We start from the raw sequence: 23,517 nt of genomic DNA, 5'->3' as shown, positions 1-23,517 counted from the left end.
GACAATCAACACCTTCTCATCAAACAAACTTCTCCTTGTGATGGGATGAAAGTTTCTATTGCAGAAATACTTGTGGGCTTACAAAAAATTACGTTAAATATTTAGAGGATAACATCCGGCACGATAGGTTCTCTGTGAAATATTTATAACAATAAATTTCCATTGAGACCATCAAAAAATGTCTATTCAGAAAAATTACTCGCAAATGTGCTCAAGCTTAATAATGACATCTGCAACTAAACTCACACGTGTTAATCTTCTTTAAACGCTATCCATCAACAACTCGGAAACATTTAGAGGTTTTCTGTGCATGTGTCTCCAACCATGTGCATGGTTGGAGACACATGCAAATGCGTGCGTACGTCATAAGATGTGAATGTTACGGTCCTTGTGGGACGGATTTTAATTGCAACTGTATGGGTCACAAACTTAAGACTTAACAAGCATTCATCATTTGAAACAAACACACGAAATAATATATTTACATTATTATTATTTACATTAGATTAACACGATGTAGTATCATTTTATAAAATTAAAAAATGTTTCAGTGAGTTTGTAATGAAATTAAAATTAAGGTTGATGGCAAGCGGCGGCTAATCAAACATAAATTCTTTCGGTAATAAATACTGGATGACATTAGTCTTGTAATAAGCGCTTGCTTGGATGGTAATTAATTTTCTAACAAATATCTAATTAGGAGTCATAAAATGTTTAATAATTCTTAGCGAGCATTTCAGAATTCTATAAAATTTAAAAATTAATTAATCGCATTCGCAAAAAAAAATTATTAACTTCGGCACTTTTTAGTTTGGTCTTATCTAAAAAATTGCAAACATATACCCAAGGATTAGATTATATGTCTAATTTGAACTAATCTGAATTCACCTGGAATGTAGCGCGAACTTATGGTTGGCAAGGTGGCAGAATCCTAACACGTGTCAATTAACTGGTGTGAAATGTAGAGGACTTCCATCTAGGTTTGTTTGTTGATAAAAAAAAATTTCTTTTTTTAAAGTTTTAAAATTCTGTGCTAACACCTCTAGGTTTGTTTGTAGATTAAAAGTGCACAACCAATGACTGTGGTCGGAACCACATCACTCCATTTCGGGGAGTTCGGAAAGAATTCTTCTCTTCGGAAAACTTCTTCCTCCGTTGATGTTGACAGCTTGATGAACTGTTGCAGTTGTGGTAGATACATTTATGAAAGACTAAATTGATGGTAACTTTTATTCTATATTTGATTACATTTTTTATTGCTATTGCAAAAATATATAGGCATGTAGATGACTATTTTTTTGTGTCCGCTTATTGTGTGTTGTTACATTACGTTATGTAAAATTACGTTACTTTATGTTACGTTATGTTACATGCTGTTACGATACATTACGTGATGTTGTGTTGCGTTGCATTATGCGCAGACGGACGAACATGCAAACATTCGCAAGCTTGTAGCAGTGCAATAAACATGTCCATATCAATGCCTAGAATGGAGGACAATTAACAATAAAATGTTATGCTCTGTTTTATGGCGAGAGGCATTGATGTTTTTATGATTGGGGGTGTATTTTATTGGGGGTGTATTTCAAAACTATTTGCTAGTGCAGACGCGGAGTTGTACGAGTTGTAATTCATGTTTGCAAATAAAAATGAGTGCATGCCATGAAGCGATAACTTTCAATTTCGAGAAACATTTTTAGTTTGTTTTTAGGTAGATGCGGATGAATGGAGGAGGCGATCATCAGTTATTGTGAAAAATATATAAAAATTTTTTTACAATTAAAAAAAACTGTTTCTATGGCGTTAAAAAATTGCAGATATTATGTTGCGTTTACCGTGGTTGTGTGCTTGCTCTTTGTCCTCTGCTTTTTATTTCCCATTTTTTGTTATCCAGCTTAGTAACAAAAAATTTCTTTAAAATATTTATTCTCTTGAGAATGAAAGTAAAAAATTAAATATTGTATATAAAAGTGAATGACAACAAAAATGTGGATATTTTCAAGGGCTCTGTTATAAAACCAATAATTACAACCACCAGAAACGCGGAGACTAGGGAATCTCCACTCTCCAGCCATACAACGGAGTTTCAAACCTATACAGGAGGTCTCACACCCATACAAGGTTTGTGGTTTTAATTAATTCAGCCTTGCCACAAACACAAATTTTCAACTTGCCGTCAGAAAGAAAATTTTTTATAAAAATACAGTTGAAGCCGAAAAGAGCATAAGAAATGCCAAACTTCCATTTAAAATAAATTTTCAAATACTAACAAAGCTAGGAAAAAATTCAATTTTCATAGAATTTTATACTTTCATCAACATTTCAAACAATGCCTGAACGCAAAATAGTTTTTTCAAACTTTTCCCCAATATAAATAATGAATGAATGACCTAAAAAATGTTTAGCACGGAGTTTCAGCACGATGATCTGAAATAATGGAGGACAAACGAGCTGACGAAGGAATGATGGAGAGGAAAAAATGGCAGCCTGCAGACAAATGTATGGCCAAGGAAAGAAACAAAGCAGGAACTATCTGTCACATGCTACATGATGCATGCTATTGTAAATCCTCTGCACGTTATTACTGTTCTTTTGCATGTTTTCTGCTCTTAAAAAAAACTAAACATATGCGAGAGGAACATTTGAAAGTTTCTGACGCATGTGACCGTCATTTTGAAGTTTTGTGGCGAATTCGTTGCAATCCACTTTCACTGCATTTGCGTTTTTTCTTGGCTATTTTATAAGTTGATCAACATTTCATTTCAAAAAAATGTCTAAATTTTAAATTCTAAATCATTTAAGAAGTAAATAAATAAAAAAAAGAAATAAATAAATAGTTAACGCCAGATAATTCAACCATAGAACCTCACGCAGTCACATGCGGATGAATGGCATATTTGAGAGACTTTATGCAAAATTCAGCACCGTTTTAATTTGTCCGATTTTTTATGTAAAAACGTCAACTGTGATTGTTTGTTTTAATTACAATTATTCAAAAAATTTTTTTTAATAAGCAATTTAACAATAGCTGGAGAATTTCTCTTACGAACTAGATCAAAGGATGCATTTGAGGCTGAGCAACATGCAGATCCTCTCAACAATCAGTCACATCTATCTAGGTATCAAATTAATTGAACTTCGCAGAGAGCAGATGATTTTGTTTGTTTGTTTGTTTTTGTGTGTGTATGTATGTGTGTGTGTGTGTGTGTGTGTGTGTGTGTGTGTGTGTGTGTGTGTGTGTGTGGTTTGTGTGAATCTTTAAAAAATTGTTTATCAGTGCGTGTGTGCATATTGGGTTTTCATAAAACCTATGAACGTTTATATTAATATGTATGAGTATGAGCATGTATGTATGTATGTATGTATGTATGTATGTATGTATGTATGTATGTATGTATGTATGTATGTATGTATGTATGTATGTATGTATGTATGTATGTATGTATGTATGTATGTATGTATGTATGTATGTATGTATGTATGTATGTATGTATGTATGTATGTATGTATGTATGTATGTATGTATGTATGTATGTATGTATGTATGTATGTATGTATGTTGATGTACAAAACAGGTAGGCATGTTGGTCTGTATGGGCGTGTGCCTGACACCTACCGACTAATTATGTGTGCAGAAATGTGTTTATTTAGGTAATGGAGGAACATTAAGAAGCAAATTGATGAATTACTGATGGCAATAAAGGATAATTTGACGTTGAAGAGGGTGGCGGTGTGGGATCAATCAGCTCCATAAATTTGTGCAACTGCATTTATCCGCAACGTACATTGTACTGTACGCGCACAACACTCGTGTGTTCACTTGTTCGCATGTTCATCAGTGCGTGCATACGTTCGTCTGATTGGAAACAACGGTGCTCTGCATTTGTTCATTTGGTCGAGTGTTGCAAACATCTTGATGTCTAGGATCTGTGACTTACAGTTTTGAAAGAGCTCCACTGCGTATTAAAACTGACGCAAAAATTGAAGGAATAAAAAAACGTTTGAAATTTATAAACAGTGTGAAAAAAATTTGGAAAATTATTCAACAGAATAAACAAAAAAAATAAAATAAAAATTAATGAAAAAATGAAAACAAAATATTATTTTGCGTGAAGTGAACATATGTCGTCTACAGCAAAGCATCTACAGCACTTTTTCCTTCCTAATTGGCTTTCAAGCGTACATCATCATAATTTTAGCTGACACCACCATTTGTTATCTTTTATTGTCTGTTAGGAAACTTGACAAACGTTTTGCAAAATGGTTCCTACAAATTTGAGTTGTTTGAAAGTTGGAGATATTTTGCTTGCATGGTGATGAGTTATTTTACTTAATGATTTGTTAGCAATGAATATATTTAGTTATTAGTTCATCAAAGATGCTTTCATTGTATAAGGACGCATTTAAAAATAAAATTCAATTATTCAAAATTTGTAAAATGTTGATCTCTTACTGCATATGTGCATGTTATGAAGAAGGCATGGCATGCTGTCGATTGCTATCAAGCCAACGTCATTAGTAGCTTTATTTTTCATGACTTTATAAAATACTTCAATATTATTACTTGGAATGTGGGCATGTGAGGCTAGATTGGGCCTAACCTTACTAGTAAATAGTACGTCTTTATGGAAATGATATAGTCATATCTTTTCCATAAATATGCTTTCCTTGGTAGTGCCCCGAGCAAAGCATATTTAGAGTTAGACCTTCATCCTGTAACAAATGTGGAATATGCATTTATTATCGAAATACATAAAAATAAAGGATGCCAAATTGAATTCTAAGTGCAATATTTGGGTGTCACATACATGCACATCTGCATTGCTCTTCATTGTCCAGATTATTATTAATTATTCACTCCTATCCATAATTGACCAAAATTTTGCAATGTTATTTGTTGTTTAAACCTGAAAGAAACATTGAAATAACAAAAAAATTCAACATTTACACCAGTTCAAAAATCGTCGCAGCAATTCATGTTTGGTGGGATTGTCCTCATTCTTCAACTGCAAGTTTTTCAATGCGCCACATTGGGGCAATTTCATTTTTGAAAGGGCAATGGGGCTTTAGGCGGAGAGTTAAATATTTAGTAAAAACGGTATGTGAGAATAGAAAAATAAGAAAAATCGATAATTGTTTGATAAAACCGCCAGAAAAGAGTCGTTAACTGTTTTTCGAACAAATGCGGGCACTAAATTTTTTTAGTAAATTTTTGGGGTACCGCGCAAAAAAGTTTGAAAACTCAAGACTGAAAAATTATTTTAATAAGAAGATGTGTTTGAGATTGAAGTGACGAACATAAACTTTCTTTACGTTTGATGAGTACATTTTGTTTAATTATTGTCATATCAACCTACCTTCGATGTCCCATGATACCCCACTCTCCATGGTCCCCCCTCCCTCCAGCCTCCTCGTTATTTGGCCTGCAACACTCCATAAATCATTACTACCCAACTACTCCTTCAACAATTATACACCTGCATGCATACCTCGTAGAGTAAATTTCTCTTTCTCTCCCTCTCTCTCTCTCTCATTCTCTTACCTTTTTTCCAGTTCTCTCTAACACACACGCACTTACACACACACACACACATACACACACACACACTTATATTATATATACACACACACATATGAATACATATACATATATCATTGTGATTGTTGATGCATGTGTGAATACGTACAACGCACATGAATGTTTGTGTACGTGAAGGAAAAATTTGCGTCGTAAAATATCTCATTAATGTCTTCAGGTAGTACTCACACGATATGCCTCTTTTTTTTTACTATCTCTGGGAAAGATTTCTTGCAAATATTTTCTTTCGCTTTGCCTTGTCTACTTTTTTAAGTTTTGCTGTTGAAGAGCAAGCAAATTTGTACGTCTGATTCTAATTTTTAAAGAATAACAAAAAAAAAAAAAAAAAAAATTTGTTGATTGTTTAGGAGGAGTGCATCTGCCGAGAGGGCATTGTTGGCGTAATGTTCAGTCGCCATTCAATGTTATCAGAGTTGTAAATATTGAGGCAACTTGCTATTATGTTGCGTCCGCAATATTTGATGGGTGGTCGGTAGTGGTGGTCGGTAATGGTGGTCGGTGGTGGTGAGAGGCTGGTGGTGGTGTAAAAAAATCTATCACCTATTTTTTCTGTTAGCTGGTCGTGACGATGGTGATGACGATGACGACGATGATGATGATTATAATGATGAGGAGGAGGATGGTGATGGTGATGATGATGATGATGACGGTAGTGATCATGCTGACAATGATGATGATGACGAAGTATGTGATGTAGATGATGAAATATTTGATAACGGTGACGATGATGATATCGTGGCTATTAGGATAATGATGGTACCCGTGATAAACATTGGTGGAGATGAATAACGATGATGATGATGTGGATGACGACGATGATGATGACGATGATGGTCATGAAATCCTGTTGGCGTTAATAAGCATGCCTAACTTGATAACAACTGACAAAAATCGTTAGCGGCCACAGAACGTTCGACAGATTTCACTTCAGATAAATTCTACGAAGTCTGCGCGATTGATGATAAAAAAAATGCTTGGAGTCGGAAGGAATGTGATAAAACTCCAGTCAGTGTGGAAGAAATGTTTTCTGTGTCTTAATAAGTTTCACCATCAACGGCTCCTTCATAAGATTCTCAACAGATTAAATTGCACTAATGACTCCTTGGTTCACTAATTCCAAACAAAACCGTGCTTAAGAGGGTTGCTTTTTTATGTTTAAAAAGCCTCGCTAAACAAGTATGTTATTAAAAATAACTGATGCATGTGTGTTATTGTTAAGCGTGTGTGTGTGTGTCTGTTGTGTGCGTGTGTGTGTGTTGTGTATTTGTCTGTTGTGTGTGTGTTTGTGTGTGTTGTGTGTTTTCGTGTGTGTTTGTCTATTGTGTGTGTGTGTGTGTGTGTGTGTCTGTTTTGTGTGTGCGCGTGTGTGCGTGCGTGTGTGCGGATAATATTACTGTTGTTGTCTTTGCGGTCCACTCCACAGGTTTATGTCGGCATTAAAAAGAGGTAAGTTATTCTCTTACCATCAAATGTTATTTTCCGTTCAATGTTATTTTTGGGCGAAAATGTTTGTTTTAAGACTATCAATGGAAAATTTTAAGAAAAAAACAAATTTTTGATAGTATGAAAATAAGTAGGAGAGGGAAGGTTGATGTAAAACCCTCGTGAAAGTGATTGAAATTGCTTAGAAAACAAAGGTGCGTCATCTGTAAAAAAAATTTGGCGATTTTCAAAAACATCAAATGATCACACATGCACACAGCCACAACAACTGCTACGACAACAACAAAAACTACAACATCAAGAAGAACTGTGGCAAAAACAACACGAACAACAACAACAACAACTATGAACGCAAACAACGCATCGACGCAAAAGTTTCGCGACAGCGCAGCGTCAAATATGGAAGGACACACGCCAGCCACACTCGCCTCGCGTGAGATCAGCGAATGATATGATGAGGGGGCATAAATTTTAACGACCCAGCTTAAACACCGACATTCTCTTTCTTTTAACGACGGACATATTGTTTTTAGGGTCATTCTAAACACCTAATAACCAGATTATGCCAACAGTAAGTCAACGTTTCGTGCGCTACTTTCTACAAAAGAAAGTGTTGATGCGTTGTTGTTGCGTTGTTTTTGTTGTTGTTGCGTTGTTTTTGTTGTTGTTGTTGCGTTGTTTTTGTTGTTGTTGTTGCGTTGTTATTGTTGCTGCTGCTGTTGTTGTTGTTGTTGTTGTTGCTGCTGCTGTTGTTGCATTGTTGTTGTTGTTGCGTTGTTGTTGCGTTGTTGTTGTTGTTGCTGTTGTTGTTGCGTTGTTGTTGTTGTTGTTGTTGCTGTAGTTTTTGTTCGTTATGTACATTTGAATCTTGTTAATGTTTACTTTTCTTAGTTTTCTTTGTGGTTGTTGATGTTGTTTCATTTCATCATTAAAGTCATGTTTTTCAAATTTTATTAGTTGAAAGGAACGTTAATATTTAAAATAATATACTGCCCTCTTAATGTTTCACTAAAAAGCATTTATACAATTACGTGATTGTAATGAACAACCAACATTATTTTTAATCATTATTTTTCAAGAAATATTTTTGTGTTAAGAATTTTTCAACAAGATATTATGTTTGCTGTTGAAAATTTAAGCAACACTAACACTTTTTTAAATAGTTCCGACATTTTTGTTAAGAATGCAACATTTTTTATTAAGGAGCCAAAACTTTGATTTCAAAGACATTAATTTTTATGTTGTGTCAATTTCGTTTTTTATTTTTGTTTTGTTACCTGAGAAATAATAAAATGGGCTTTTTATAATTCAAACTAGGAAAAAAGTATGAATGTTTCGAAATTTTCATCTACCAAATTATTTATTTACACTTGCTTGAACATCAGAAGTCATTCTCTGAAAACACAATGCATCACATCCAGTGTGATGCATTCACTCTTTGCTCATTCCTTTTAAAGTTTTGTCATTCTTTTTAACGTTAAATCACTTTTTTTTTAAAGTTTGGTCACTTACTTCTTCTTACTAAAAATTATCAGTAGCGGATCGAGACCACTTTGGCATGGATGGGGGGCACAATTTAAAATTTGGCAATTAATTGAGACAAATTGAAGCAAGTAACTAACCAAATTTATGCTAATGTGGCCAAAATTACGCTGGCAACCTTTTTGGTTTATTACGTCAATTAAATTTTGGTTGATTTTTTACTTAAAACGACGTTTTTTCATGTAAAAATTGAGTTTTACAGACTTTGAATAAAAATACTGCCCCCTTCCACCTAGATCCGCGCTGGAGACCACTGTCCTATTCTAAATCAACAAAGTATAGTGGCGTTAGGTTGGTCAGTTTAGTTGCAAAATTTTCTATTTTAATTTTATCTGATCGGCGATATAGTGTATGTAGAACATGACGCGCACGTAAAATCATTCGGACAGGCAGCATTCGGAGAAGGTCATCACACCGCACCAAGCGAGGCATGGCACTCCTAATGACTGGGATGATTCATCAGCCAAGCATCAATCAAACATCATGAAAATCATTCATCCAATAATTGAGAGTTGAGCTTTCGAAAGGTTTCACCAAATTGTTTGAAAAAGTATCAAATTAAAAAGTTGAAAAACATTCTGAAACTAACTACCTACTTAATCACCTACCTACCTACCTACCTACCTACCTACTTACCTATCTACCTACCTACCTATCTACCTACCTACCTACCTACCTACCTACCTACCTACCTACCTACCTACCTACCTTCCTACCTACCTACCTACCTACCTACCTCCCTACCTTCCTACCTACCTACCTACCTTCCTACCTACCTACCTACCTACTTACCTACCTACCAACCTACCTATCTACCTAACCGACACAGATCAATCATTCATTTAAGTTTTCAACAGGATCCATTTAAACTTGCTTTGTGTATTACTGTTTGATGAAGTTCTCTATGAAACAACTTTCTCTTACTACATATACAAATTTGTTTTCATAAAAAACGAAAAAAAACCAAAAATACCACTAAGCCGTTCAAAACACTTATTGGATCAAAAGTTAATAAACAACCATCACAACAGTAAACGTGAACAAGCAAATAATTAAACGATTGATTAAATAATAGTTGAAATAACAACAATAACGAAATTAATTGACTCGCAGATGGTGAAAAGGCTACTTAAATATCCAGAAATATCCAGTTAAAAGACCTACTGATATTTCCTTATTCGACCTAGGGAACATAGTTGCATGATAACTCGAATGCAGGCCAGTAATGAAGTGATCCTGGAACAATCGTGACAGAATTCAATTTAATTTAAATTCTTTCACTCTACTCAATACCGAATTCCAAACACTAAAATTGAAAAATTCAATTGAAATCCATTTTGGAATAATCATCATCCTCTATGTATTGTATCTACACTACATCATCGTCGTCCTTGTCATCATCTAATTTTCAAAGTTGCTATCATCATCATCATCGTCCTTATTATCAATATTATTATCATCACCATCATCATCATTACCACCATCGTCATCATTCTCCTCACCATCATCATCATCATTATTATTATTCTTATTATTATTATCATCATTAATGGAATTATATTCAAAATATTCGATAATATCCAAGACAGTCTAAAATAATATTTATAAATCAGTTTTAACATTTAAGTGCCTGCCCTATTAACTGGCAACACGCATAAATAGATCCAAATTATTTCAACTGCTTAACGTATTTCGATAGTATATAAAACATTTGATAGTCAAACTGACATTTCAAGAATGATTTCTACTGTTTCAGTGAGATGACATACGAAGCATCGAGGCAGAGAATGAACAAACAAAATTGTTTGCAATGTTCATCCAAGCAAACATCATAATGTTCATTCAGGCAAACATTACAAGCTGAACCTTAAATAGGGTCGCTAATTAGATTTTTCTTGCTTGTTAACTCTTCTTCACCTCTCGTTAAGAATCACGTACACAGACACACACATCAGTCAGTCTACTCATGCTTTTGCTTTCTAACTATCGGGCTATAATAAAATGTTCGTCATGTTAGTGATCGCCCTCTAACACAATTATAACTATTCTACTTCATGCCTGGTTATTTTTCCTTCCATTTAGATAGTTACACTCCAATGAAAATCATTTCACGAGCAGTTCAGTTGAAACATTCAAGTGGAATTCTTACTATATTAATTATTTGAAATTCAGAAAAATCACATGAGTTACGCGTGTTCGCAAATGTTTTTAAAATGAGTTAAATGTAAAATTCCTTAATGGCAGTTTTGAAATGTTAGCTGGTTATTTAATTTGAAATCGGTTAGTACATAACTAAAATCTGCTAATTTCTAAAAAATCTCTCAACGTGCGTCTGCTATATTTACATTTTGAAACCAGTCGAAAGTTAACACGGCGAAACACACCTGTGAGAAAAAAAACTTTAAAAAATTAGACAAAATAATCGCTGTTGAACTAGAACGGGTTTTCTAACAAATCAGCTTAAGATTAAAAATCTATCTCATAAAAAACTGCAAAAAACTCAAATTTTTCTCTATTAAAGCAAAAATTGACTTAAATCTAAATCAATGACCAGCAGTTACATACATAGGTTGCGACAAACTTCTTATGAGGTGTGTGAGGTATGCGCCACGACGGGATGTACAATTATGTTTACATTGTCCCACAAATTCAGTATTAATGCGAGGAGGTATCAATGCGACAGCAAAAAAGCCTTCGGATTCATCAACGTTCTCCACATCCAAATTCACGTTCACTCGTGTTCAGTTATTGAATTTGCATGAAAAAAAATGAATACCTGATGAGTGGTTGCTGCTGCTGCTGCTGCTACTGCTGCTGCTGCTGCTCAGAGTTGTGATGCAATTGGGGAAGAGGAGGAAGAAGATGATGTATCTTGTTGGTGATGCTCTTGATGATGATGTTGGCATTGAGGAGAAAGGTAACGATGATGATGATGATGATGATGATGATGACGATGATGATGATGATAATGATGATGGTAAAATTGACGATAGTGTTGGTGATGATGTTGATGATGTTGGTGATGATGCTGGTGAAGATAGCGTCCTTCCTATCTTCTTCATGCTTATCAATTTGATTTTGTTGGAATGTTGTGATTTGTTTCTTTGACGTTGTCGACGTTGTTGTTGTTGTTGATGTTGTTGTTTTTGTTGATGTTGTTGATGATGTTGTTATTGCTGTTGATGTTGTTGTTTTTGTTGATGTTGTTGATGATGTTGTTATTGTTGTTGATGTGGAAATTGTTGATAAAGTTGATGTTGTTGTTATTGTCTCCTCATGTGCTTGCCGTCGTGGTAGAATGCTTTAAATGCAGTTTATGATGTTGACGTTTTTTAATATTGCAATTGTTGTCATTGGTGTTTGTAATGTTGTTGCTATTGGTTTCTCGGTATGAGGATTGATAGAGTTCGAACCTTAGCATGAACCTTAGAAAGTTGCATGAAATCATTCTATTGGTCATTTTAGACTCCTAATTGTTTTGTATTGACAGTTAATGGAATAATATGAAAACAATTTTATATGATGCTTTGTCGTTGTTGTTGTTGGTGTTTTTTTCTATTATGAGGTTTGTATGTTGTTCTGGTGCTGTTGTTAGCGAAGAATTGATGTTTTTGTTGAGACGCACATTTTTGAATATATTGAATTACACGTCGGTATTTTATTTCTAAAATGAGTAAAATTTAATTTATAAAAATTTTTAAAATGTAGAATAATTTTTATCCAATCCAAAAGCGGTTGTCATGTTCAATAACTGAGTGGCTCTTCAACGAGTTTATGAGTTTATGCTGAATGTTGTATGTACATGTTCCTTTCCTTCGAGTTTATGGTAGAATATTTTTCATTCTTTTTTTTGCTCTGTTGGTTTAACATTTTAAATAAAATATTTTTTCATCGTCTAAATAACCTACGTTCAGGATTTATTCTAAATTTAATAAACTTGAGATTTTTTAGAGTTTAGTCATTTAGCACAAATTTAGTTTATTTATTAATTTTAAAGTTTCCATAACTAATACATGCAATGAAACATTGTTTAAAATTTTGTTAGTAAAATTTAATTTAAAGTTTAATTTCATATCTTCCCAAATTGGAGACGAAGACTGAGACCCGTGCATGCATGCTTCGGGCAAATCGGTTCAACCAGAAACTTCATTCAACGGTTCGTTACAGACAGATGGTTTTTTTTTATTGACATGAATTGTAAATGTTTAAATCAAATAAAATTTGACTAAAATTAAAAATTGAAAAAATTCTTAACGAAAAATAATTCTCATGGGACATTTTCAGTGTAGTTATTATGCTCACACCACTTGGCTGAATGTTTTATGACGATTGTAACAAAATAAGATGAAATAATTTTAATTTATTATAACTCAACCGGAAGGGCACATCAAATCAGAAATTGAAACATCAAATCCCATCGAAAAACAAATTAATTTTTTGTGTCGACACAGAACATTCCAAAAAGTGTGATTCGGAAGACAGGAAATTGACAGCAGGCCTCACAGTGTCTTGAAATAATTGCCAACAGGTGCATGCTAAACTTTTGTCGCTGCCTGCCTTTCCAAACAAACATCAGCCGGAAATTTTTATAAACAATTTAAATAAAAAAAAACCATTCACTGTTCCTCTACCTTATGTGATTTCTCTAACAGCGCAGTACTTTTAATAACATTACATTAATATAGCATGATATTATAACATGACATAGCACGATGATCGAGTAATTTCGAATTTCAAAACTTTTTCATTTCGGCAAGAAAAGGTTTCAATCTCAGCTGCTTAAATTTAAGAAGTCTGATCTACCTGCCCATCTAGCAAACTCAACGACATGAGTAACTTGAAGAAACGTCTGAAAAATGCTCTCCTCAGCCTCCAACAAGCAAAAAAATGAAGAGTAAACTTCTGAAGTCAACTTCTGAAGTCAACTTCTGAAATCAACTCATGGGAAATCCTGCAACAAATCGGCTTACAATTTCAGTCGAACCTCTTTATAGCAAACTTCTCTACAACGAAAATCTCTGTATAACAATTTTTTTGTCTATTGGAATTTTACATACAAAACTTTTTCTTTATAGCGAAAAAAAAATTTTTATAACGACAAAATTTGTTAAAAAAGAAATATCCGACCAGCAAACATTTTATGAATTGTTATGATCGGTGTTTTTGGATTTATTTTAATATCTTAGAACCGTATTAATTGTTTATTTGTTCTAGTATTCTTGTAATTATTGCGAATTTTACCTCGAATAATTTTTGTGAAATCGGATTTTTCGTTGCCCTAGTTTGATTTCCAGAAGCAGTCTGGATGTGGCCCTGTTTCTCGAGAGTGTCAGGAATTTAAAGGGCTTAACACTCGTTGACGGAAACTCTTCCTCTGAAGAGTCTTGCTGAATGCTCGTTATGCTCAGGTTTCTACATACACGCGTTTTTTATTCGTTAAACAATCGTTTAGTTTTCAATCAAAAAAGCTTCAGTTGGATTAGAAAGAGAAACTTTGAGAATTAAAATTATTGAAACACAAATTGGATTTTTATGAAATGAACTATATAAATTAAAAAAATCACATAAATTTTTTGAGATGAGTTAGATAAAAATTGATTTGTAGTGCGGACAGATGCCAATGATAAGAGGAGCATGGTTTCGTGATGTGAACAAATGTCAAAAAATTCCGTGCTAAATACTTTCTAGCCCTTTAAGGGTTCTATATTATTTAGAATTTTATTTTCTTTTTTAGAATCCCTTTTCATGTTTTGTTTTTACGCTTCATGAAATAAAATTGTTTAAAAAAACAGTTGTCGTTTGTCAAACGAGTCGATGCACTGAATACTTTTCTTTTAAAGAGAATGTATTTTGGGTTTTCAAACTGATAATTACAAAGTTATCTCTGAAAAAGATTTTTAATTTAAAAATTCTATTACACTTTTTATAGAATTAAAATGAAAGATATTTTTGCTTTTGGAGAAATAGTTTTGAGAAAAAGCTTTTTATTAGCTGACAACACGACCATTTTTTAAATGCTTGATGTAGCGTGGTAATGAATCCAGTTTGAATCCAGGTATTAAATGAATGGATGGAAAAATTGGAACGTGAGGAAGGCACGAACAACATCAACAAAGGATATTTCGCAATTTAAACTTTAAAATTCAAAGATTTCAAACTTACGTTAAAAAACAATGTGCTCAGCATTGAAATAAATTAAAAATTGAAGTAATCCATAAAAAGGTTTAGCATGACCAGACGGTAAAATATTATTTTGTTTCAAAGAAATTCAACTTTTTTATTCAATGTTGATTGCAAACGAAATTAAAACACTGGAAATCTTTTGAAGGTAGCAATAATTAAATTTAATGACAAGATGAGATTGCTATAAAGATGTTCAAAGTGTCAAGCCGATATTAAAAAGAGGGTTGTCATGGTTTAACTCATTTTATGATGTTTAAAGGAGTGCTTACATCCAGTCTGTTTTAATACTCATGTTTCGAAATGGCTTGCAGAGCAATTAAGTTTTGAATATGTGCATTTTTGTGAAATGTGACAATTTGTATAAGGAATGAAATTCATCGCTATAATAAAAATTATATCAAAATGCACAAATTTCTGTGCTTGTTCTCACTATCAACTGCGTTGCGTGTCTAAACTGGTGAACTTTGGATAATTCACACAGCCCCAACTTAACTGCAATAAACTTCCAGAGGTTAGTTAAAGAAGTGCAAACATTAATTCGCGTGAAGATGGGTCGTAATGACGACACGCCATCATCATGTTTGCATCATTCACCGTGGGTATCGCAAGCCACAAAAAAACAGACTGGTACTTTTTATAAATTCTTATTATCCATTATATTGTAATTAACCCATCAGCAAGTTTAATTTGTACTCAGTTGACGTCAGAACGCCACATGAAATCATCTTTAGTTAAAATTTTGAGTCCTCTCCATGAACAACATTTTCAACTTTTTTCAATTTTTTCAACGTTCTTATAAAAATAATAAACAATAACCAAACAGCATGGTTGAATCATTTATGAGCTGCCCCGACACATCCAACTACGCTTGTTTTAATGTTTGGCGCTTTTTAGAGCTTCATTCAAAATGTACTCCCCAAATAAAATAACTCAGAATTAAAGTGAAAAGTTTTTGAGCTTTAATGAATATTTGATCTGCGACAAACAGTTTCGTGAAATATTTTACTGTTTAAAAAAACGCGATATGTTCAGTCACAAACATTTTAAAAAATTTTTCCAGTACTTCAGATTTACAGCATCTCAAGCTCACAATCAGTTTTGTGAAAAAAAATTGTTCACTTAAATTGGTCAACCTTCTTATTAAATCAGATGACAAATTTTAGAGGGAGGAGCTGAAATGAAATTCAAATGCTGAACCCTTTGAGGCCGAATTAAATGAGGTAGCAAGGTCAGGGTGTGAAGTCAAAGTATTGTTAATAACAAAACTTTTCTTGTAACATATTCAAAAATAATCACATATATTTACTAACTTTTCTACGTTGGCTGATAACTCGCAAACAGCGCTTCCAACATTTTCAGAGAATATATTTAAGTTCGATTTGATTGAAGCAAATATTTGTATAGAAGCATTTTATAATTCAACATTTGTGTGTTTGTTACTAGGATGGAATTATTTTTTAAAGCAGTATCCTGATGTCAATAAATTCATATATTTTATGCCAGGGAGAAGCAGTGAGGAGTTACAACAACAAAAATTTAGAGATGCAAAACGTGGCCGCCAAAAAATCGCGAAACAATGCAAACCGTTTAGTGAATATGACAACACGAGAGACATTTTACTGGACGTAATACATGCACTGCTCCTCGCCTGTATGTAGCGATGGCCATCCGTGCATGTTCTATTGAAAATATACACGTTCCAGTATGTTCCGCCCATAAGCCGCATTCGCTCGAGTACTCGTTACGCATACGAAGAAATTAAAAACTAATCTTTGCACATATTTACAAACAATTATTCATTTATACAAGTCAGAAAAAAATTAAACAAGAAGGTGTTTAAATTGAATTGATAGATGAGTGATTAAGATACGAAGCATTGAGTTTTTTTTATTAAAAAAGCAATTTTTTGCAGCACACTACAAACTGTGTGTCTCAAAATAAGGAGTCCTAATTTGGTGATAGTGTGGCATGTTATATTGTCAATGATGGGCTAGAGGTTTTGAAGAATTGAGTAGGTACATTTATTGTTGAAAAAGTTGAAATCTGAGAAAGAATGTCAAGGAAAATGTCAATATAAATATTCATTTAATAAATTTTCATTTAATGATTGATGTTGGCAATGCTCCATGTCACTCTAGTGTGGCGAAGCATAAAAACTTGCAGATCTTTTGAACGTCTTACCAAGACATAACAGGACAACAATGTCTGTCAAAAATTACAAATTACGGCGGATCTTGACAACTTTGACGGGGAGGCCCAACATGTGATCAAAATTAGGCTGGCCACCTTTCTCTTTAAAAAGCGGTGCTTTTTCTGTGAAAACATTGACTTTTACTGACTTTTAATACAATAATTAATCACAACTAGATCCTCCACTGTACCTAACATATTATATTTCACATCAGTCTTATAAGCCATCAGTAGAACCGCAATTCTTATCAAAATTTTAATATAACACATAGGTGAAAATAAAATATCAATGATCTTCATTTAATAACGTAACGAAATTAAAAATCTACAAGTAAAATATCAGTGTATATAAATGGCATTACTAAATCAAAAGAAGAGGAACATTCAGTAGGGCTGATTTAACGACAATTCACATTAAAAGTCGTTTACATCGTTAGTCTACAGGCAGCATATTTCTTTCACTAATTTTTAAAAAAACTTCTATGTTATAAATACATACAATCTGAAAATGAATTGTCCTACAAAAATTGAAGATTTAAAAACATTCAATTTTTAAAATGGTTCACAAAAGATATATATATATATACACATTTTTTTAATTGTTCAATATTAATATTATAATTAGTGAAGCATTTCATGATTTATGATAGTAGTAACTTATAGATTTCGTACATAAATTTTAATAATTGAGTTTTTTATTTTTAAATCAAAGAGAGAAAAACTGCATGCTTCATAGTGGCAACAGATAAACGAACGCCTATTCTACATAACTAAATAAATATCGGATAAAATAATTATATGCTTTTTTAAATGGATTATACCCAACTTTTACTATCACCCATAAAATCCATAATTTACGTAAGAGTATATCAAACTATTTTACAATCGTTACCAACTTTAAAAAGAATAATTTGAAAACTGTATTTGCAGGCACGTCACGGTCAATTTTATTCAATGCCACCGATGACAAACACTCGGGCGCCATGCATCTCATTGATGAGTTCCTACCGAATGCATACAACATGCACACAGTCTGCCAACTTTTTTTCAACATACTGCTGAAAGGAAACTTTCCTAAAATTTTTGAGTGATTCATTGTTATATATGTATATGTATGTACGTGTGTGTGTGAGCGCGCGTGTGAAAGAGTGAATGTGTGTGTGTGAATGAATGTGTGTGTGTTTCGGTGTGTGTGCGTGCATATGTGTGTGTGATTGAATGTGTGTGTCTGTGTGTGTGCGTGCGTTTGTGAGAGGAAATGGCATTAGCAACGGCCAAAGACAGTTTGTTCTATTTTTTCACCAATCAATTCGAGAAAAAAATTTACGGCAGTTTTTATGGCTAGAACCTCTAGTTAGCTTGAAGTTATGGCTCCTTGTGCAAACATCGTGTGCCAACAGTAACGTAGGGACAACATCGGCAGAGAGCTGACTATGTATCGTTCTATATGGCAAAATAAGATCGGTTCTTAAATGTCTGTAGACCAGATAGACCAGAGATGGCAACTCCAATTCCCTCAACCGGTTCTCGTACGGAGACCTCTGCAGGATGTTCTCACACGCGTTGCCCTTTGCTGAATTTGTTCCAGCTCCTCTAGCAAACCGACTCTGTAAGGATTTCATACATGGACACCGTACTCTATGTGCAACCTTACCAATGACTTGTATAAAGTTACCAAAGTTTTGTCTGAAAGATACCTGAAATTTCTAGCAGTAACACTTAGCTTAGAGTCCGCTTTCTACTTTCAAAACATGACTAATGAACTTCAATTTACCATCTACAATGACTCCTTTTTTAAGCGAAACCATATTGATTTCACATGAAAACAAGTATTTGATGTTTTCACAAATAAACGAAAAGGTTATTCTTTTCCACCTTCTCATCCTCTTCCTTGTTGTTTATATGGAAGCAACGCAGTTCATTTGAATCCTTACTATTTGCAACCACCGTTAAACAATCTCTCAAGTTATTCTTCTTTTTCACGAATTTGCGTGTCATCCTTGCAAAGGGGCCATGCTAATCTTCTCTGTATTGTTCCAATTTTAGTATATGTACAGTACAGCCGAAGCTTGTCCATTTTGCCAATTTTTATAATTTTTTGACTTTTTTTTCTTCGTTTATTTTGTATTTTAAGAGTTTTAATAAATGCTAGCATATATTGTTAGAATATTGTTCAAGTATTGGAAATAATTTAGATATAAGCGAATTCAGGTATTTAACAATACCGGCTGCATAGAACCACAATATATAGTTTAAAAGGCTTACATAATATCAATAATACATAAAAATACAAAAGAATCTGTAGAGAAGGATGATGATGATTATGACGACGATGATGATAATGATGATAACGACGATGATGATGATTTGTGGCGGAGCTGGTATTTCAAATACATAACTCATCAGTAAGCATCTTTAATATTGCTTCCTACATCGAGCCGGCCAGTGGAGTTTTTATGCATCCAGCCAACTTTTACAATCCACTCAGAAATCTCCCTCATTAATTCAATATATTTTATGAAAATTGCATAAAAATTTATTTTCTGTCTCTCGATACTTTATTTATTTCTAAAGGAAAAATTAAGAATTCCATTCATCTGACTTTGAGTGCCTCATTTTGATATGTTTATTTTTCTTCGGGGTCGTAAATTTTTGTTGCCGGATTTATGGCCTCTATAAACATTCGAGTGTTTTACGATTGAATTTTTATTTTTATGCTTATTTCTCTGCGTTCGTCTTATTATGCCATGGTGCGTGTCTGCAGTTGTGCATGAGAGGAATGGAAGATCATGCGCGTGCAAGCGTTGTACAGAAACCTATGTAGGGTGGGACAGGAGCCCTGAAAACCCTTGCGCAGTGGTCTATGTACTAAGGGACTCCACAATAGATTTTTCATGTAAGAGTAAAATTAAATTTCACAAAATATACACATGAAACATTGTTCAAAATGCAGAAGCCCTTTTCTTAAGATCGGAATTTGTTGTCCAATTTGTATCAAAAATACTGGCTTAATGTAAACATGTAACTCAAAAATGTAGAATGAGCAAAAAATAAAAGTTTTTAGCTTATCTTAAAATCTTAACCACCGAAAAAATTTATGTAAATAAATGACACTGACTGTGTATGAAAGTATGATATGAAAAAAATGTAGATAATACTTAATGGTATAAAAAGGTGTAACAGTAGTAGTAGAGTTCATTGAAGACTGTGATTACGTTGTCAGCTGTCTACTGTAGGTGCTTCCACTAGATTAGTTGGCAATGAATTCTAAAGATTTGCTGTTAAAACATACTTGTCTCTGCCGTTTTTTGGTTATCTCTTTATAGTATTTAAAATGGTGTTCCCTAACGTGGTGTCGAACTATACGAAAACGATTTCCTCTATCGAATTTTTCTACATCATGCATTAAGAATCGTATCACCTTTTTGTCTTTTTTTGACTTTAGCGGTTAATTGTGGCACTTCAAGGCGCTCTTCGTAACTTAGATTTCTGATTGACGGAATCATTTTATTAGAGCGATGTTGCACTCTTTCAAGTAGATGACAGTCACTTTTGGGTACTGAAGACCAAACTAGCACAGCAAACTCAAGTAAAAGCCGACAAAAGGTAGTACAAATTTCTCATTAACTTGCAATTAAAATGAGCAAATGATTTTTTGAGGTTATTTATCACTTAATTTGCTTTATTTGCTGCCTTAATGTTTGCGTGTTCCATTTCAAATTTGCATTGTTATTACATCCATAATGCATAATCACGCATTTATTTATGCTGAACTGTAAAAGTTCACTTGAAGAACCATATGGAATTAAAAAAAATTGTTAAATTAATCAACAAAATTTTTCAACTTCAAATAATTGGATAAAATAAAATTGCGTGTTAATAAAATTAATAAAGTATTTTGAATGGGGAATTAAAAACCTTTTTTAGAAAGTATTAATGATCATAAAAAAATTGCGTGGAGAAAAAAACATCAGGATAGAAAATTTGTTTCAAAATTAGAGACAGTCCTGTTTTATACATTAGAAATTTTATTTTGAGATAGTGTGGAGCAACTCTTTAAAAATAATCCGCGGTACAAAATAATTGACATACTTTAAAAAACATTTAGAAAAATAAAAAATTTCTAACTTAAAAATTGAAATTTTTTGCCACATTTATGAAAATTATCAACAATGCAGTAATCATCTGTTAAGAGTCTTAAGACTCAGACAGAGCCATAAGCTCAGGCAAAAAAATTCAACATGCATGAAATTGCACACACGCAGGCAGATGAAAATAATAATTAACAGCGCTTCAAAAAGCATGAAATGTAAAGTTAACATGTATTTGTTTTTTACAGCATTACGACGAAACTAACAAAAAGGTAATGTTTTATTTTGACCGTGTACCAAAAATAAAAATATCTAAATTAGTCCGAAGTGATGCAGAGCTTGATAGAAAGCGCGGAGGAAGTTGAATTATGCGAAGATTAATCAAGCCCAGTGAGGTCAGCATTCATTTAAGGAAAGCACAAATTAAATGCACACAATAAGCCAACTGATTCTAATCAGCGTTGACAACCATCTTCACGCGGAACCAGCTAATATGTTGAGGAGGCACTCTGGTTTGTTGCGACACACACGCCCAAGTATTTTGACACAATGTCCTTACATTTAACGGGAATCGTGAAACGCTCGTCTATTAGCAAAGTGGCAATTGAATGCAGCAAGCAGAAAGCTTGTTTAATGCGATGATTTTATTATCAAGTGGATATCGGACGGGCAGTCAAACTCTTTGGCTGTCTGACTCACATGCACTGGCATGTGTTTGCACTCGTTTCATTTAATTATTGTTCGTGTTTGTCTCCGTAATCAAACTTGCACGCAGTTTTAACGGCTTCAGATTTCGTGTAATTGTGTTTGAAAGCGAAGAGACGTTGAAACATTTTTGTTTTAAAACTAAGAAAAAACAATTTAATGAATAAAATTGTTTAAGTTGCATTTGGCTCATAAGGATAGATATAGAACTTGTGTGATTGTTAGTCGATATAGCAGGTTTTGCCACATTTAAACCAAAAATAATAAAAATAATAAATAAATAATAAATAAATAAAAATAAATATGGTTTAATCAAACGTGACACTTTTGAAGGATTTCATTTTCCAATCCAGCACTACGCCTAACTGAAAGTCAATCCAAATAAAAACGAAACTTCACTTAATTAATTAAATTTTTTTATTTTTTGCTGAAGTTGACGGCTCTTCTCAAAGTAGCCGGTGTAAGGAAATATGGTTTGGAGATATATGAGGAGAAGAGATAAGAGACACAAACAGATGGACGAGTGGTGGAGTTGAAAGTTTCACCCTCTTTAATACTAGAGGGGACTAATGAAGTAACAAGTTAAAAAAAAGAAGAGTTGAGTCATGAATAGAAGCATAAATATTTCAGTTATGAGCGAGAAGAAGTAAAGACATTTAGCAATGTCGTTAAGTTGAAAAAAAATATTATAATTAAACATAAAAACAAGACTACAAAAGAATATGAAATAAAATTGAAAAAGATGAAAGTCAGGTAAGATAATAATAAAAAGAATATTAATTGTTTTTTAGGGTTATAAATACCTGCTATATTAAATCTAAAGGAAGTTAGTTAAGACATAACGAATAAATATCAAAAAATTACTTTTAGACTTAGTGGAGGAACAACTCAACATAATCTAACGAGACCCAAAATTACTCAACCGAACTCAAGAGAACCTAAAGTAACTCAAATAAAATGACCAACATCTTCTATACAAAATTTTTAATGTCTTGAAACAACATTAGGCGGCACAAACATTTAATATGCATAAATATTACACACACATACACACACACCGCCACACACGCAACAACACAAGCACACACAAACACACACCACCACACACGCAACAACACAAACACACACACAACCACAGACACATGCCCAACGAAACATAAACATTAATTAAAAATTCTTCTGATGTGGCGTGATTTAAAAACAGCCGACAAAAGACGACTCAAGATTTAATTTTAAGGTCTACTCGAAAAATCATCAACAGAACGACAAGTAATCTTACACAGAATATATTCATATTGACAGATGTGAAGACAAAATTTTTATACATTAGGGATTCATTTTAAAAATTAATAACCACGTCCTATTTGTGCAGTCTGTACTAAAAAAGTGGATAAACATTTCAGAAATTCGGAGCGTGTTAGTGTCCAGTTGATGAGAGGATGAGAGGATGTTCAATCTTGAGAGGATGCTAGCAATCTGCGACACTAGGGAGCATTCATTGTTTGTATCGTCGGAATCAAGTTAGTAGAACATTGAAAACATGCAGTTCACTATTTATTTAATTATTTATTTAATTATTTATTTATTTAATTATTTATTTAATTATTTAATTATTTATTTAATTATTTAATTATTTATTTATTTATTTATTTATTTATTCATTTGTTTAATTATTTATTTAATTATTTATTTATTTATTTATTCATTTAATTATTTAGTTATTTATTTATTTAAATTCACTCCTAAACATTTTTCAGATGTTGT

The 23,517-nt window shown here is 33.1% G+C and overlaps 2 protein-coding genes across 2 annotated transcripts; both read left to right on the top strand.

The window, feature by feature from the left end:
- Positions 1-4,260: 4,260 nt before the first annotated feature.
- HELRODRAFT_178700 (hypothetical protein) lies at positions 4,261-9,100 on the top strand (the record flags this gene model as incomplete). Its single annotated transcript, XM_009026784.1, has 5 exons — positions 4,261-4,313; positions 4,954-5,098; positions 7,023-7,045; positions 7,302-7,475; positions 8,974-9,100. The coding sequence occupies 5 exons, from the start codon at positions 4,261-4,263 to the stop codon at positions 9,098-9,100; spliced, it is 522 nt and encodes a 173-aa protein (XP_009025032.1).
- A 1,485-nt stretch (positions 9,101-10,585) lies between these two features.
- HELRODRAFT_178699 (hypothetical protein) lies at positions 10,586-13,097 on the top strand (the record flags this gene model as incomplete). Its single annotated transcript, XM_009026783.1, has 3 exons — positions 10,586-10,596; positions 11,139-11,313; positions 12,966-13,097. The coding sequence occupies 3 exons, from the start codon at positions 10,586-10,588 to the stop codon at positions 13,095-13,097; spliced, it is 318 nt and encodes a 105-aa protein (XP_009025031.1).
- Positions 13,098-23,517: the final 10,420 nt, after the last annotated feature.

Source organism: Helobdella robusta (assembly GCF_000326865.2).
Source record: "Helobdella robusta unplaced genomic scaffold HELROscaffold_49, whole genome shotgun sequence".
Lineage (NCBI taxonomy): Eukaryota > Metazoa > Annelida > Clitellata > Rhynchobdellida > Glossiphoniidae > Helobdella > Helobdella robusta.
This window is presented reverse-complemented; position numbering and strand designations above follow the sequence as displayed.